Source organism: Cornus florida, unplaced genomic scaffold (genome assembly GCF_030987335.1).
Source record: "Cornus florida cultivar Cherokee Brave unplaced genomic scaffold, ASM3098733v1 CherokeeBrave_3.0.0_Hap2_Chr06, whole genome shotgun sequence".
Classification (NCBI taxonomy): domain Eukaryota; kingdom Viridiplantae; phylum Streptophyta; class Magnoliopsida; order Cornales; family Cornaceae; genus Cornus; species Cornus florida.
The window spans coordinates 69,580,121-69,594,000 of record NW_026775576.1 but is presented as its reverse complement, the minus strand read 5'-3'; the positions used below and the strand labels follow the sequence as shown (position 1 = coordinate 69,594,000).

Genomic DNA, 13,880 nt, shown 5'->3' with positions numbered 1-13,880 from the left:
ATAGACGAATGTTTCAATAACTTCTTGGTCAGTTTGGGAGAAAACTGCCCTTTTTGACCTGAAAGTAACTACTTTTACTCCATTATATATGTGTGTTGAATTTGATGGCAAGTAATTTCTATGATTTTCTTGCCGATATTATATAGATGAGTAATATACTATTTTAAGTGGGTTTAAATAAAAAAATTTACTTCCTGGAGAACTATTAAGAACCTATATTATGACATAAATCATGAACCTTGAGAAAGTTCTTAGTTTGGCATGAAATTGATTGTTAGCATGAGCGGGCGAAGCCAGTGTATTTTTTTAGGGTTCATTATATAGCTGTTAGTCTTCTATTACAAATTTAATTCCTTCTTTAATTACATCCATTTTCTTTTCTATAAATATTTCTGCACTAACCATTCGTCTTCTATTAGGAATTTATTGCTTCTTTAATTATCTCCAATTTTTTCTCCATAAATATTTCTGATCTCTATTTTGTCCGTGTAAAAACTTATGGATTTGATAGGTTTAACTGATAGTAAAATAAGAGACAATACCAAAAAGTTAAAGGTAATATAAAGAGATGATTTTATTAACATTCAGGACACCATTAACATCCATTCTATCCAATACAATTTAATTTTATTAAGATGATTTTATTATAAAAAATTATACAAAGAGTCTCAACAGCCACTTTGAACTCAATTAACATTCATTTTCGGTAATACAATTTGATTTTATTAAAATTTTATAAGTAGATATCATCATTAACAATTAATCAAATATCTCTCTGCAATTACTTGAAGATATCAATCAGGTTGTGTGAGGAAGATGGATGAGATGACTAGCGAAAAACTGAAGAGAGAGAATGAGAGAGAAAAAAAAAAAATAATAAATAAAATAGAAATATTGGACAGAAATCGATTTATCTCTTAAGTGGAAGTATCATTTTCCTTAATAAATAAGGAGTAGTGTTTTATATAGAATTTTGGAGGGTAAATGGAATTTTTTTTAAAAAAATAGAATTTTAACAATTCCTTTTTTTTTTTTTTACTAAGATTTATTCACAAGAATAAAAAGAAAAAAAAGGGGCTTACTTAATAAAGATTTGTGTAATTTATGTTGACTCAAATGTTTCAACTTAAAGGCAATATAGTAATTTTAATGATTACAAACCATTAATAATCACCAATCTTTACATGAGTGTTTGCTAGATTTGTCAATTTTTAAGATTAACCCATAAATGAAGTTATGGAGATCAAAGTCACATTCCAAGCATCCAAACACAAACACAAATGAAGACGTCTATAAACAAGTAAACGACTCAAAAGTCAATACAAGAAGCTTTCAAGTTGACTTGACCTCAAAGGCCAAAATGCAACTCAAAGTTTTAAGGAAGAATCCCTAAAGTTCAATGATCAATGTCAATGCTTCATGAAATGGGACGATAAGTTGGTAAGTGCTTAGAATTCATGTCAAAGTACATACGAATTCTTTTTAAAGTTCATTTCTATAGAATCACATATATATATATATATATATTATATTCATAAATTATTTTGACCCTTAAACCATCTAGAAATAGGTCATGAACCTCAATAATTCATTCATACTAGACCTAAATGGAGTACAAGGCCTAAGACACCTCTTATGTATATTTGAATTTGGGAACTCTCAGCCGCCTGATTTCATTGGTTTGGTCGACTGAATTAACCATTTCAGCCGTCTAAAAGTAGTCTGAAATGCAATGGCTAATTTTGCATTTAATGCTTCTCCACCTACCTTTAATGGCCATTTTTAGCATATTTTCTCTATAAATTGGAGGTGCATTTTATGAAGAAGAATTGCAACACTTTAGAGGCATTTTATTAGAGCATTCATTTGAGTATTCAATACAACATTTGATTTCTCTCCCATATCATTCAATAGGCTTTGAGCTCAATAGGCTTGAGCTTCAACTTGATTTCATATCTACTTTAGCATTGTGAGCAGGGGTGGGGGTAGGGCTGCAACTCGAGCAAGTTGGGCAGGCTTGGCACTCATTTGACTATATAAAAAATCTTCAGCCCAAGCCTAGCCCATACATAATTTGTGTATAAAAATAAAATCAATTAATGCTGCAACCAAAATTTGAACCTAAAACATTAAGTATAAATCTCAAGTACACTACCAACTTAGGTACCACACTTCTGTGACTTAAATATAATTATAAATATATATAATTTTTTTCAGGTATAGGTTGGGCTTCGGACTTCATCCATATCAACCCAAACCCAACCCGAATTGAATTCAGGTTCAAAATATATAACCCAAGTTCAAACCGAAATTAGAAAAACATTGTCCAAGCCTACAAAATTTTGAGTTGGGCTCGAATTATTTCGGGTTAGACCCGCCTGAGTTGTAGCCCTAGGTGGGGGGCTAGGGGTGGCCATGGCTCCCCTAATTTTTTTAATTTTTTTTAGTTTAGGTAAAAATAAAAATAGTATAGCATGTATGGTATAAAATCTATACTTGGCCCCATTGAGAAAAAAAGAAAAAACTTCTTTCTTTGATTAGCATTTAATCTAAAAAAATTAGCATTTAACAAAAGATAATTTATATATAATCTAAGGGAAAGTGATTTAATTGATGACTATAGAATCTCGATAAAAACTGACTCACATCAAAATTTAATGTATCTATCTTAAAATTTTAATTCAAACACAGTTTTTTCCATAACGTAACTAATTATTTTACAATCCTTCCAATTCAAACACAATTCTTTCCATAACCTTCTTATCATAAAATTTCATCTCATACATGATTCTTTCCATCACCTTTTTTTTTTTTTTTTTTTCTTTTTATTTATTTTTATTGAAATGCTTTTGTAAGAATTCTATAAGAAATTAATTTTTACAAAATCTAGAACAAAATTTTCATTTGAAGTTTTGATTATTTTTATCACAGTTTATTGTTTTGTTAAATTTTCAATTGTTACTTTTTTTTTTTCAAGTTATTTTTATTTATTATTTTTTTTTTCTTTTCGGTAAATAAAGGGAGTTATTTTTGTTAATTTATTTTTGGAGAGTTTTTGTTTTATTTTGGTTTTAAATTACCTATTTTCACATTACCATTTAATGCTTTTTATCCACACTTTTGACCTTTTCGTTTTGTCTTGTTTCCCACTTGAATTTGTTTGCCCTTTTTCTTCAGAGAAAGAGAATGTAGAGAGACAAGTTTCATACACAAAAAAAAAGATTATATCCTTACAATTCCTTCCGAAAAAAAAAAAATCCCTTATTTCATTGCACACATATCCCTTATTTCATTGCACACGTATATTGATTTGACCTAAGGAATCACTTCTTTCTCATCTATGTAGATGATTTTTATGCACATTGCAATCCAATACATAGCATTTTTACTTGGTATATTGTTGTATTAATCTTTAGTTTATAAGAACACATAGCATTTTTTCCAGATCCAATATATGCATTTTTTAATATTAATACTGTAGTGTAGTATTGTTTTGAATCTCAAATAAGTTTCTAAAAAGGTAACAATGTTTATTTATCACTTTTTTTTTTTTTTTTACTTGCCAATATTCTTTAATTTAAGTTAGTCAAAATTGATTTATTGTTGTTTGTTTTTTTATTGATATATTGTGTAATGATAATCAATTTGTGCAAGTATTACATAAATTTCTTATTTTTTATAAATTAAAATCGAATTATTTAATTAAAAAATTTTACAACTTTGGCATAAATCTTATTTGTGTTTGTTCAAAAAGTTTGATAAAAAGTTTCTTTAAATAACTAATTTTTTTATTTAAATAAATTGGCAAAAGTTTAGTTAGATATATTTTTGTATGAATATAAAAATAGTAAAATATATATACTTATAATTTTGACCCCTCCAACCTCAAGATCCTCGCTCTACCCCTTGTTAAGATTGAAATACTCATTTTTGTATATTCACATTTTGGTTTCTTATTGATCATTTCAGGTCTGTTATTGTTTAATTTGCAACAAGTGATACTAGAAAATGACCAAGATTGAAATTGGTGATGGAAATATTATGGAAATGTCACGTATATCTAGTGAAGACGAGCTTGAAAGTTGCCTCGGTCTGCTTTGGGATTGTCTAATTGCAGAGGGAAGTCAAAAAATGGTTGGATTTGACCTTCAATGGAGGCCAAAGGGAGATGTAAAAGGATTTTTGACGCCAGAATTGTTGCATTTGTTGTTGTGCACCGATGTTACTTGTTTTGTTGTACACTCGAGGTTTCTTTCTAATGCAAATTTGAAGAAATTTCTTGCTCAAAAGGAAATAACTTTTGTTGGAATTCATATTGCCAAAGACCTTGCTAAGCTAGAACATGATTATGGAATTGTATTCAGAAATGTGGTTGATATTAGTAAGCATGCAGCTAATGTTTTGAGGAGACCTAGGCTTAGAGCAGGTAGTGTATCAGAATTGGCTTATGAAGTCATCAATCTCAAGCTGAATGAGAAGCCAATTGGTGCTGTATATGACCCCTTTTTTCCATTTGGTAGTGGGAAGACGATGGAGTATGCAGCAATTGATGCTTATGCTTCATTCAAGATTGGGAAGAAGTTACATGGAAGACCAATTCAAAGAGTTCAATTGTTCATTTTGACGACCGTCATTTTCATTTGGTTCATGCTTCTTGTTCTTTTATGTTTCTCATTAGCTTCCTTCTGAATGAAACTAGTCTTTCTTTATTTTTGAGCCAAAGGACAATTCACTTTTGAACATAAATGAAGAATTCTAGTTTTTTTGTTATTAATTAACAAGAAAATGTTTAGAATTAGTAATGTTTTTTTTTTACAAGGTAAAAATTGTTTAGAAATTAAATTAGTAGATGAGACCCAAGTTGAATCTGCCAAACTCCTTTTAATCCACCTCAGGAGACGAGCCAATGTATGCCTAGGGGGGCACGTGCCTCTTGCCCGTTATAAATTTTTACATATATATATGAAAAAATTCATATAATGCCCCCCTCTAAAAATTTTATTTTCTAAAATTATCTCTTAATTTTGTATTTCTTCTCTTTTTTACTCTTTAAATTTTTTCAATTTTCATTAAAAAAAAGTCAAAATTTCCATTTTGAATAAAACTCTAAATTTTTTCCCATTCAAAATTCTCTCATTTTTCTTTCTTTTCAAAATTCTCTCATTTTTCTTTCCTTTATAAATTTTTTGTTAACTATTTATCTTTCTTAAATTACTCATTGATTAATATATTATTTTGAGTAATTTTTCTCTTTTGTCTCTTGATTTATATAATCTATATTTATTGTAGTGATTATTTGAATTTTTTTTTTTTTTTTTTTTACACTGTGCCCCCTGAATTTAAGCCCCTGGATACACTTGTTTACATATTCTTTCTATAAACTTTTTCTAAGGGTTAACTTGACCCAAAAGGTTGGTGTGACCCAAGGAAAGCCTAAGAAAATACTTTTCTCTTAGTAAGAAAGAATTTGCTTCATTATAAAGGGTTTGCTCTCCATCCGAAAGGATAAGTCATAGTAAATTTGGGAAAGTCTAAAGATGATTCTTGAGCCCATGAGATGTCATAATTTGCAATCACTCTTCCCTTGTCTCATATTAAATTGTGCTTGCTTTGCTATATATTGCTATATTCATCTTACACATTTTATTGAGATATTTGTTTAAGCCGTCAATATCTTTTAATCCAAAAAATTAATCATTGTTTGCCAAATAAGAATTATTCAACACCTTCCTATTAAAAATACATTATAAATAAAAAAAATTAAAAAGAGTTAAAAAAAGAGAGTAAAAGAGTTATTAAAAATACATTATAAATAAAAAAATAAAAGAGTTAAAAAGAAATAAAATTTTAAAAAGATAAATTAAGGAAGAGTTAGAAAAATAATAGAATTAGAAAATTGGTAAAATAAAAAAAAAATGGAATTAGGAAAAATGTCCAGTCATTAGTGAAAACGGAATTCAAAAAGATGGGGGGGGGGGGGGGGGGGGAAAGAAATATGATTTAATGAAGAATGGTGTTTTATACAGATTTAATAAAAGTAATATTTTATATAGAATTCTAAATTTGTTTTATATAGTTGAGTATATATAGGAGTAGTATTTGATCTTCGAGTATATTAAAAAAAGAAAGAAACTTTTAATAAATAGTAGTGTTTTATATAGAAACTGATTTTTTTATTAAAAAAAATAAAACGGAATTTTAAGTATTCCTGTTTTTCCCCCTAAGATTTATTCAACAAAAAGGAAAAAAAAAAAAAAAAGAAAAAAAAAAAAGAAGAAAGAAGTTTTAATGAAGAGTATTGTAATTTACAAATATGTAAAAAAAATAAAAGATTTGAAAATAAATAAAATTAGAAAAAGGTAAATTAAGGAAGAGGTAGAAAGAGAATAGAATTAGAAGAAAAATAAAGGTAAATTTAGAAAGAAAAATAAAGATAAATTTACTATTAAATAGGCATTATAAATGAAACTTAAATTGCTATGAAATTAAAAAAAAAAAAAAAATACTACAAAACTCTTTGTATCTTTAATAATATAGTATAAATATAATGGATTATTTTATAGGAGTAATACCAAAGGGCTAGTGACCTAGTGGTATCAGGCTCTTACTTTCCAAAGGGAGGTCAAGGGTTCAAGCCTCCATAGAGGCATGTGTGTGTAAGTATCAACTATGAAAAAAAAAATAAAAAATAAAAAAATAAAAATATAGGAGTAATTTATATCTCCCATCTTGAATCTTTTATTTGATGATGATATACTCATACTCTGTCTTGTGAATACCACTTCTGGAAGAGTTCTCAAAGATGGTCGTAACCCTAACCTAAACAAAAGCCAAATTTTTTTTAGTGGTATTTCTGATGGTGAAATTGTAATGACCCGGTCATTTTCCTTCCTTTCCTTTTCTCTTTCACGGATTTTTTTTTTTTTTTCGTTGATCTTTTCCTTTATAAGTTCAGTTTCTCGTCACTTAGTGTCGTCTTAAGTGCTCCGAAATAATTTCCGAAACTCTTTTTCTTGAATTGACAACTTCTTTTGAGAACCGCGTCATTTTCACATTTTTATTTTTCGGACACTATTCACTTTTCGTCATTTCCCTATTTTATATTTTCCCCGTTTGTCACTTTGTTGGCATAACCTCACTTTTTGTGTTCGGAATTGGTTTTTGATTTCGCATATCTTCATTCTAAGTGGTTTCCACGAAATACGTATCTTTATTTTTGCAGAAAAGTACTCTGGTTGCTCCCGGTGTCCATAGAGGCATGGATGTGTAGTTCCTTAGAAACATTTCCTTTTCTTGGGATATTTTTCGTAAATATCTTTTAAAGATATTTTATTTCAGGGGTTTGTAAGAAAATATTTTGGGAAGATATTTTCATTCTGGGCCAATTGTGCAATTTTTACTTTTTGGAAGGGCCATTATGCAATTAATAAAAGTTATTGATATATGCCTTGTTTTGAGCCTGGATTCTCGTACGGGATTCATTTTCACTTTTCGTCGAGTCGTGTACTCTTGGAATTTCCTTTGGTTGTTTTTCTCCAGTTTCAGGATTTCTGACCTCGGTTGCCGCCAAACTTGTTTGGGACATATCTTTCTGTTCGGGACTCAGTTTTTGACGCCGTTTCTTCCGTTATTCATATTTTCTCATTTCAGTTCTTTTTTGTTCATGGAGTTTTGCCGTTTGAACGCTTCTGCTCAAATTCCACTTCTCCGAACCTGGCGAGGCCCTTTTAGGGCACTTTTAGGGTTTTTCTATAAATAGGGGGTGAAATAAGAAAAATCATATTTTCTTTATCTTTTTCCCCTCTCTTGGCCAGCAGCCATGGCAGCCAAGGGGCTGCCACCCTTCTCTCTTCTTTTCCGGCCACTTCCCTTCAGTAAAAAGTCGTAGTGCCTTCACGTTTTATATTTGTCTTGACTACGCGCATCTTTCCCCCTTATTAGAATCCGTTTTTGGCCATTTCTTGAGTTCGGGTTTGAGGTCAAGTAATGGTTTTGATGGGGCTCCCTTGGGATTATTGTTCACCATGTTGTCCCCTATAAAACCTAGAAGTTTCGTCGGATTCGGAGCTGTTTCATTTTGGTGGGGATTTGAGATTTCATCTCAAATGGAGGTAGGGGGTGTTATAGTTTCAATTTTTTATTGTCTTACATGCTATTGATACTTATACAACTTGTATGCATGCTTTGTTCATAATCTAGAAATTTAATTTAATTATTTCTTTGTATAAGATTTAATTTATATGATTGTCTATAACATGGAATCAAATTATGGCATGCTATTAAATTAGGTCATGATATGTTTATTATCATATATTAAATTGAGGACATTTGAATGAGTATTGAGACTTTTATTTAATATTTTTCTTTGATGAAAGTTTAATTCACATGACTGTAACTAGTATGAAATTGACTTTTAATGTGATATTAAATTAGGTCTTAGTATGTTCTTTAACATATGTAAATTTGAGAATATTTGGAATTGATTTAAAAACTAAAGGAAATTAATTAATTAGTTTAATTAATTTCATTTTAATTGTGGTAGTCACTTAATTGGATTTTTAACTTGATATTGTTGATAACCATGCTACGTCCCTTAACTTATGTTAAATTTAGGCTATTTAGAAATTATTTGAAATCTAGAGAATTTAATCATTTTTATTTAATTAAATTCTATCTGATTGTTCCATGAACTTAATCTTGTTTTAGAAGTTGTTTATGTTACAACCATGGATTTGGACTTGTTGCGTATTCACTTGATTATGTTTTAAGTATTGAAGAATATTGTTGTTAAATTTGTGTTCACGAGGGCATGCTTCTAATATGAATATATTGTTTACTTGTGATTTCATAGCATTATGAATATAGATTGCTTATTGTGCACTATTGGAAGTTAAATTGCTATCTTTTTACTATGCAGTAGTAATTTGAGATTATTGTGGATTATTGGTATTATTAGCCTTGTAAACTTCTTGCTACAATGTTGTAGAATTAATGTTTAAAATTAGCCATGGAAAAAATGATTTAAGTTGTTAAGTAGATAATATTGTTTTGTGCATTGTATCATAGTAAAGACTTGACATTATATATGCCATTTTAGAATTGAAACTCTAAGGCATAGATTGTGTGGCTTCAACTTACTTGTGCATGGAAGGTGGTTTCGTGCATTAATTAAGTATGTATAAGTTTTGAACTTATTTGTTGATTTTGGAGTCACTTGGGACATTGTTACTGTGATATGGCTAGAATTTGGCTCTAGTGCGGGAGGTATGAGTTCTCCCCATTTGAGATAATGCGCACTAGGGTGGTCTTATCAGCGGATTAATGCCTGGAATAACCATTTTGATCTTGGTTTAGTCCGAGACGTGATATCCAAGTCTTCCACTATTTGATTTCGCATTCAATTCCAAATTGACAACTAATGTTTAATTATGACTTGTGGTTTTGGTTATTGGCGATTTAATGTTGTTAAATATATTTATGCATTATGATTTTGAATGAATCATAGCATGCCTTTAATGTTGTTAAGTACATTCATGTTTTATGATTTCTAATGAATCATTGCAGGTTTTGATATTGTTAAGTACATCTATACTATATTGTTCAAATGTGACTTAGTAATGATCCTATAGATTCATTTAGAACATAGACGTTAGGTGGCATGACCCACTTTAGTTGTTTTCGCACTTTAGATTTCAAGTTGATAGCTTTGAAAATCTATAACTTGTTGCTTTGTATAGTATGCTTCTATGTGGTTTGAATTACATGGATGATGTGATTATGCTAGAAATGATCTAGGATAGCTTAGGATGCTCCCTGAGTCTTACCCTTGACATAGACGTTAGGTGGCATGAGCCTTTTAACATGTTTCACCTTAAGGTGATAAAATTGTAAAATGTTAGGTCGATGCATGCTCATTTCTTACGAGTAGCTTTATGTTACTCACCCACGTAGTGGGGACATTTTTCAGGTACATGATTCAAGATTCAGAGATTTACACTTGTCTTGGGTGGTTTGGAGATTTGAAGTTTCTTATAAAGTGTTCTTGTTCACATGCAAGTGTTAGCATGTTTAAGTTTTACTTTTGATGTTGTAACACTTAGTTAGGTTTAATATGCTCTTTTTGCCTTATTATATGTATAGTGTACTTTGACACATCATTTGGGACCTATTTGATATGTATGATATGAGGCCAAAGGCCACAAACTTTAAAGTTTAAGTGTATGCATTTAGATTCCAAGTTTTTCCCTTGAAATGTAACTTTTCCAACTTTGGAGGTTTGGTATATAAAAATCCTATAATTGATATGTATGAGGCCATGAGCCATTGATTTACATTCAAATATTCATATAAGGTTTGTTGACATGTTCGCATACTCATAACTCCTTGAAAATCAACTTTTAACCTTTGTTTTTGAACCAATTCATGAGGGGATTTGAGGCTTGGGTTAAGCCTTAATGTTTTTGGCATATAACAGGTCTTCCAACAGCTTTTCAAGCCATTTTGGTCATTCGAAATGTTGGTTCGGTCGACCGATAGCTTTTGGGAACTTCATTGCACAGTAAAACACTCATTCCAGTAGCCATTTTCACCGTTTATGCCCAGTTCGGTCGACCGATGGCTTATTTCGGTCTACCAAAACAACCTCCCTTCAAAAATATGTTTTCAGGTTAGTTTTTGCCCAGTTCGGTCGTCCGAAACTCCAGTTCGGTCAACCGAAACAGCCCTCATTCAGCTGTTTCTTCAGTTTTATTTCAGCACTATTATTCCGACTTCAAACGGTCATATCTCTTTCATATCTAATCCAAATGGGGTGATTCTTGAGCCTAAATTCATGTATTTTGAGTAAGCTTTCCAATGGTACCAATATAATTCTCAGATTAAAATCACAGTAGGAGTTATTCATGTTTTAGTGAGGTAGTGTTGATTTTCACTTTAACCGGGAAAAGACATTTTTGTGGGATTATTGGCCAATGTTCTTGGAACCTCTTGGAATGTTGTGAAATGACTAGATTAGATTGTATTCACCTTGTTTGACTTGTTTAGAGCCAAGTTTCTCTCTTTTTATTTGTGAATTGACCATTTTGCCCCTTAATTAATAGATTTTGTCCGTTTTGACCTTTGTTTCCGCTTTCGTTTCCTTTGAGTTTCGTGACTTTATGGAAGGTCGCGTTGGTGTCTTGGGGATGATTTATATCTCTATAGATTTTGGTTTTATCTTTTGCTACCGTATTTCGGATCTGTTATTGAATTAACTTTCGGTTCATTATTGACGCACCAGGTTGAAAAACTTGGGCCGTCACAGAAATGATGGCAAGTTCAAACATTTTTTAGTTCTCTTGGGGCTTTCTTCCAGTAAGATACCTTAGCATACTACTTATCTCTTCTAGAGTTACAGCTAATGATTGCCAAACACTCATAGACAACATGTTATCTAAAGTGAATAACTCATCAAGAGCACTTTCATTTTCCTTTGCAAGAAGGCTACAACCCATCAAGCAAACACTCTTTAGTATGCATCATAGTTATTAAAAGCCCAAGGCGCACCAAGGCGCTAGAGGTCCTTTGGAGCCTAGGCGCGAGGTGCACAGGTAAAATTTTAAAACAATAATTCTTAGCAAAACTAACACAATTAGACAATGAACATCCAATAATAAAAACACTAAATTAGTCTAAATATATCACAATTAAACAAATAATGCAACCAGTAAAATAGAATAATTAAACTAATAAAGCTATTTATTCATAAGAAAAATTCAAAAAAAGCAAAATATAAACCAATTAACCATATATTATAAATTTATACTTGATGTCTTAAGCAAAAGCTATCATTTGACTCCAAAACAGATCCATTAAAATATACTTAGTAGCATACCAAATCTATAAAGTATCATAGTCAATACTTAGTAGCCTACCAAATCTATTAACCAAGCAACAAAATATTAGTTTCAGTTTTGAGTTTTGACAAGGACTCCTAAAACCAAAGTTACCAAACAATCTTAAGGGACCTAAATATCATTTTCTTCACCAAACAACATAGTCTCATCATCGTCCCCATCAAAAGATTTGTAACCCTCAGCATCTTCTTCCTCTTCTGTCTCCTCAGAGTTTGCCTCATCATCATCTATAATTCGTAGTGAAGACGAGCATGAAGGTGTTGTCCTCTTTGTTGTCCTTGGAGCTGATCTTGATTTTAAATTATGGCTAGACTCTCCAGCCCCGGTAGCTCTAGTAACTGCACCCCATGTCAAAGAGTCATCTTCAAACACCAACTCATTTTCGGCATCTACATCTTCATCCATTACTCTATCCAACTACTCATTACTATCATCTATATCATTTAAAAGGATGATATCGATCTTATCACGCATGTCATATCGTCGTTTTAGTGCTCTATAATACTTGATGAAAACCAAATCGTTCAATCGACATTGAGTTAGCCGATTCCTCTTCTTGCTATGAAGCTGCATTAATTCAAATAATTAATAAGTATAAGTGTATAATTTTTTATAATCTAATTTTTTATCATTGAATTACTAATACTACAAACTTACATGTTCAAATACACTCCAATTTCGTTCACACCCAGATGCGCTACATGTGAGGCTAAGAACTTTAATAGCTATCTTTTGCAAATTAGGAGTTGTGAAACCATATGCGGACCACCAATCGGCTATTATTTACATATTATTAGTAAAAAATTAACAAAATTAAAATTAAAATATACTAAAAAAATGATTAATTGACTTGTTTACCTGGTGCCCTTGACTTTCTTTGTCTAACAGCAATTGATGAGCCAAATAGACCATCAACTTTCATATATCTACTCAACTAAGAAATTTTATCTTGCACTTTAGTGGTTGGAACCAATCTTTCTATGCATTGATATAAACCACCCATCACCTCTTCATCTTGCTCAATATTTGGATTGCTATAAAAATATTCTGGGTTCATGAAATGCCCAGCTGCATGCAAAGGGCGATGGAGTTGGATATTCCACTTAGTATCAATAATCTTAAAGATATCTTTATACTTCTCCTCATTCCAACCAAAAGCTTTAGCTATCACTTCTTTAGCCCTTTCCATAGCCTCATAAATATATCCCATTGGAGGTCTTTTGTCACCATCAACCAACTTAAGTACACGAACAGGAGGGCTTGCTACTTTGAGAGAGTACACAATGCTTGTCCAAAATGTAGGCATCAACACAATCTGCGCTACATTTTTCCCTTCTATCTCTTTCGCCCATTTACTGGAGATCCATTCTTGTGAAGTGAACATCTTCCTCAAGCAATCCTTTTGATGATGGATGCTTGATAACATGATAAATGAAATGGCAAATCGAGTCGTTGCAGGTCTAAGCAACTCTTTATGTCTAATATAACGCCTCATCATGTTCAACAAACCCGAACAGTTATAAACATAACCAATTAACATTATAGCTCTCTTTATGTTCCTCATTATATTTGGGATCTTAGCAATGTCCTCCAACATCAGGTCCACACAATGTGCAGCACAAGGTGACCAATACAAATGTCAGTGCCTTCCCTCTAACATTCTCCCTATTGTAAAGTAAGAAAATATGGATTAATAGAAGGTTAGAAACAAGAAACCTAATACATACTTAAATTTATACCTGCCACGACATTAGAATAGGTACCATCAGTGACTACTTGAATCATATTTGATGCTTCAATTTGCTGCACGAACTTATTAAGCAAGTCAAACATTTTTTCACCGGTCTTTGAATAAGAGGAAGCATCAACAGATTGAATAAACATTGTCTCTTTAGGACAATTCACCAGAAAATTAATCAAACACCCGTGTCTTTTATCCTCCCATCCATCTGCCATAATTGTGTATCCGTATTTTGCCCATTCCTC

General features: G+C 31.2%; 2 protein-coding genes across 2 annotated transcripts; one reads left to right on the top strand and one right to left on the bottom strand.

The window, feature by feature from the left end:
• Positions 1-4,008: 4,008 nt before the first annotated feature.
• LOC132314293 (protein RISC-INTERACTING CLEARING 3'-5' EXORIBONUCLEASE 2-like) lies at positions 4,009-4,689 on the top strand. Its single transcript, XM_059813168.1, has one exon. The coding sequence runs from the start codon at positions 4,009-4,011 to the stop codon at positions 4,687-4,689; it is 681 nt and encodes a 226-aa protein (XP_059669151.1).
• Positions 4,690-12,828: 8,139 nt separating this feature from the next.
• LOC132314292 (uncharacterized) lies at positions 12,829-13,491 on the bottom strand. The gene has a single exon (XM_059813167.1). It carries the CDS (start codon positions 13,489-13,491, stop codon positions 12,829-12,831), a length of 663 nt encoding a protein of 220 aa, XP_059669150.1.
• Positions 13,492-13,880: the final 389 nt, after the last annotated feature.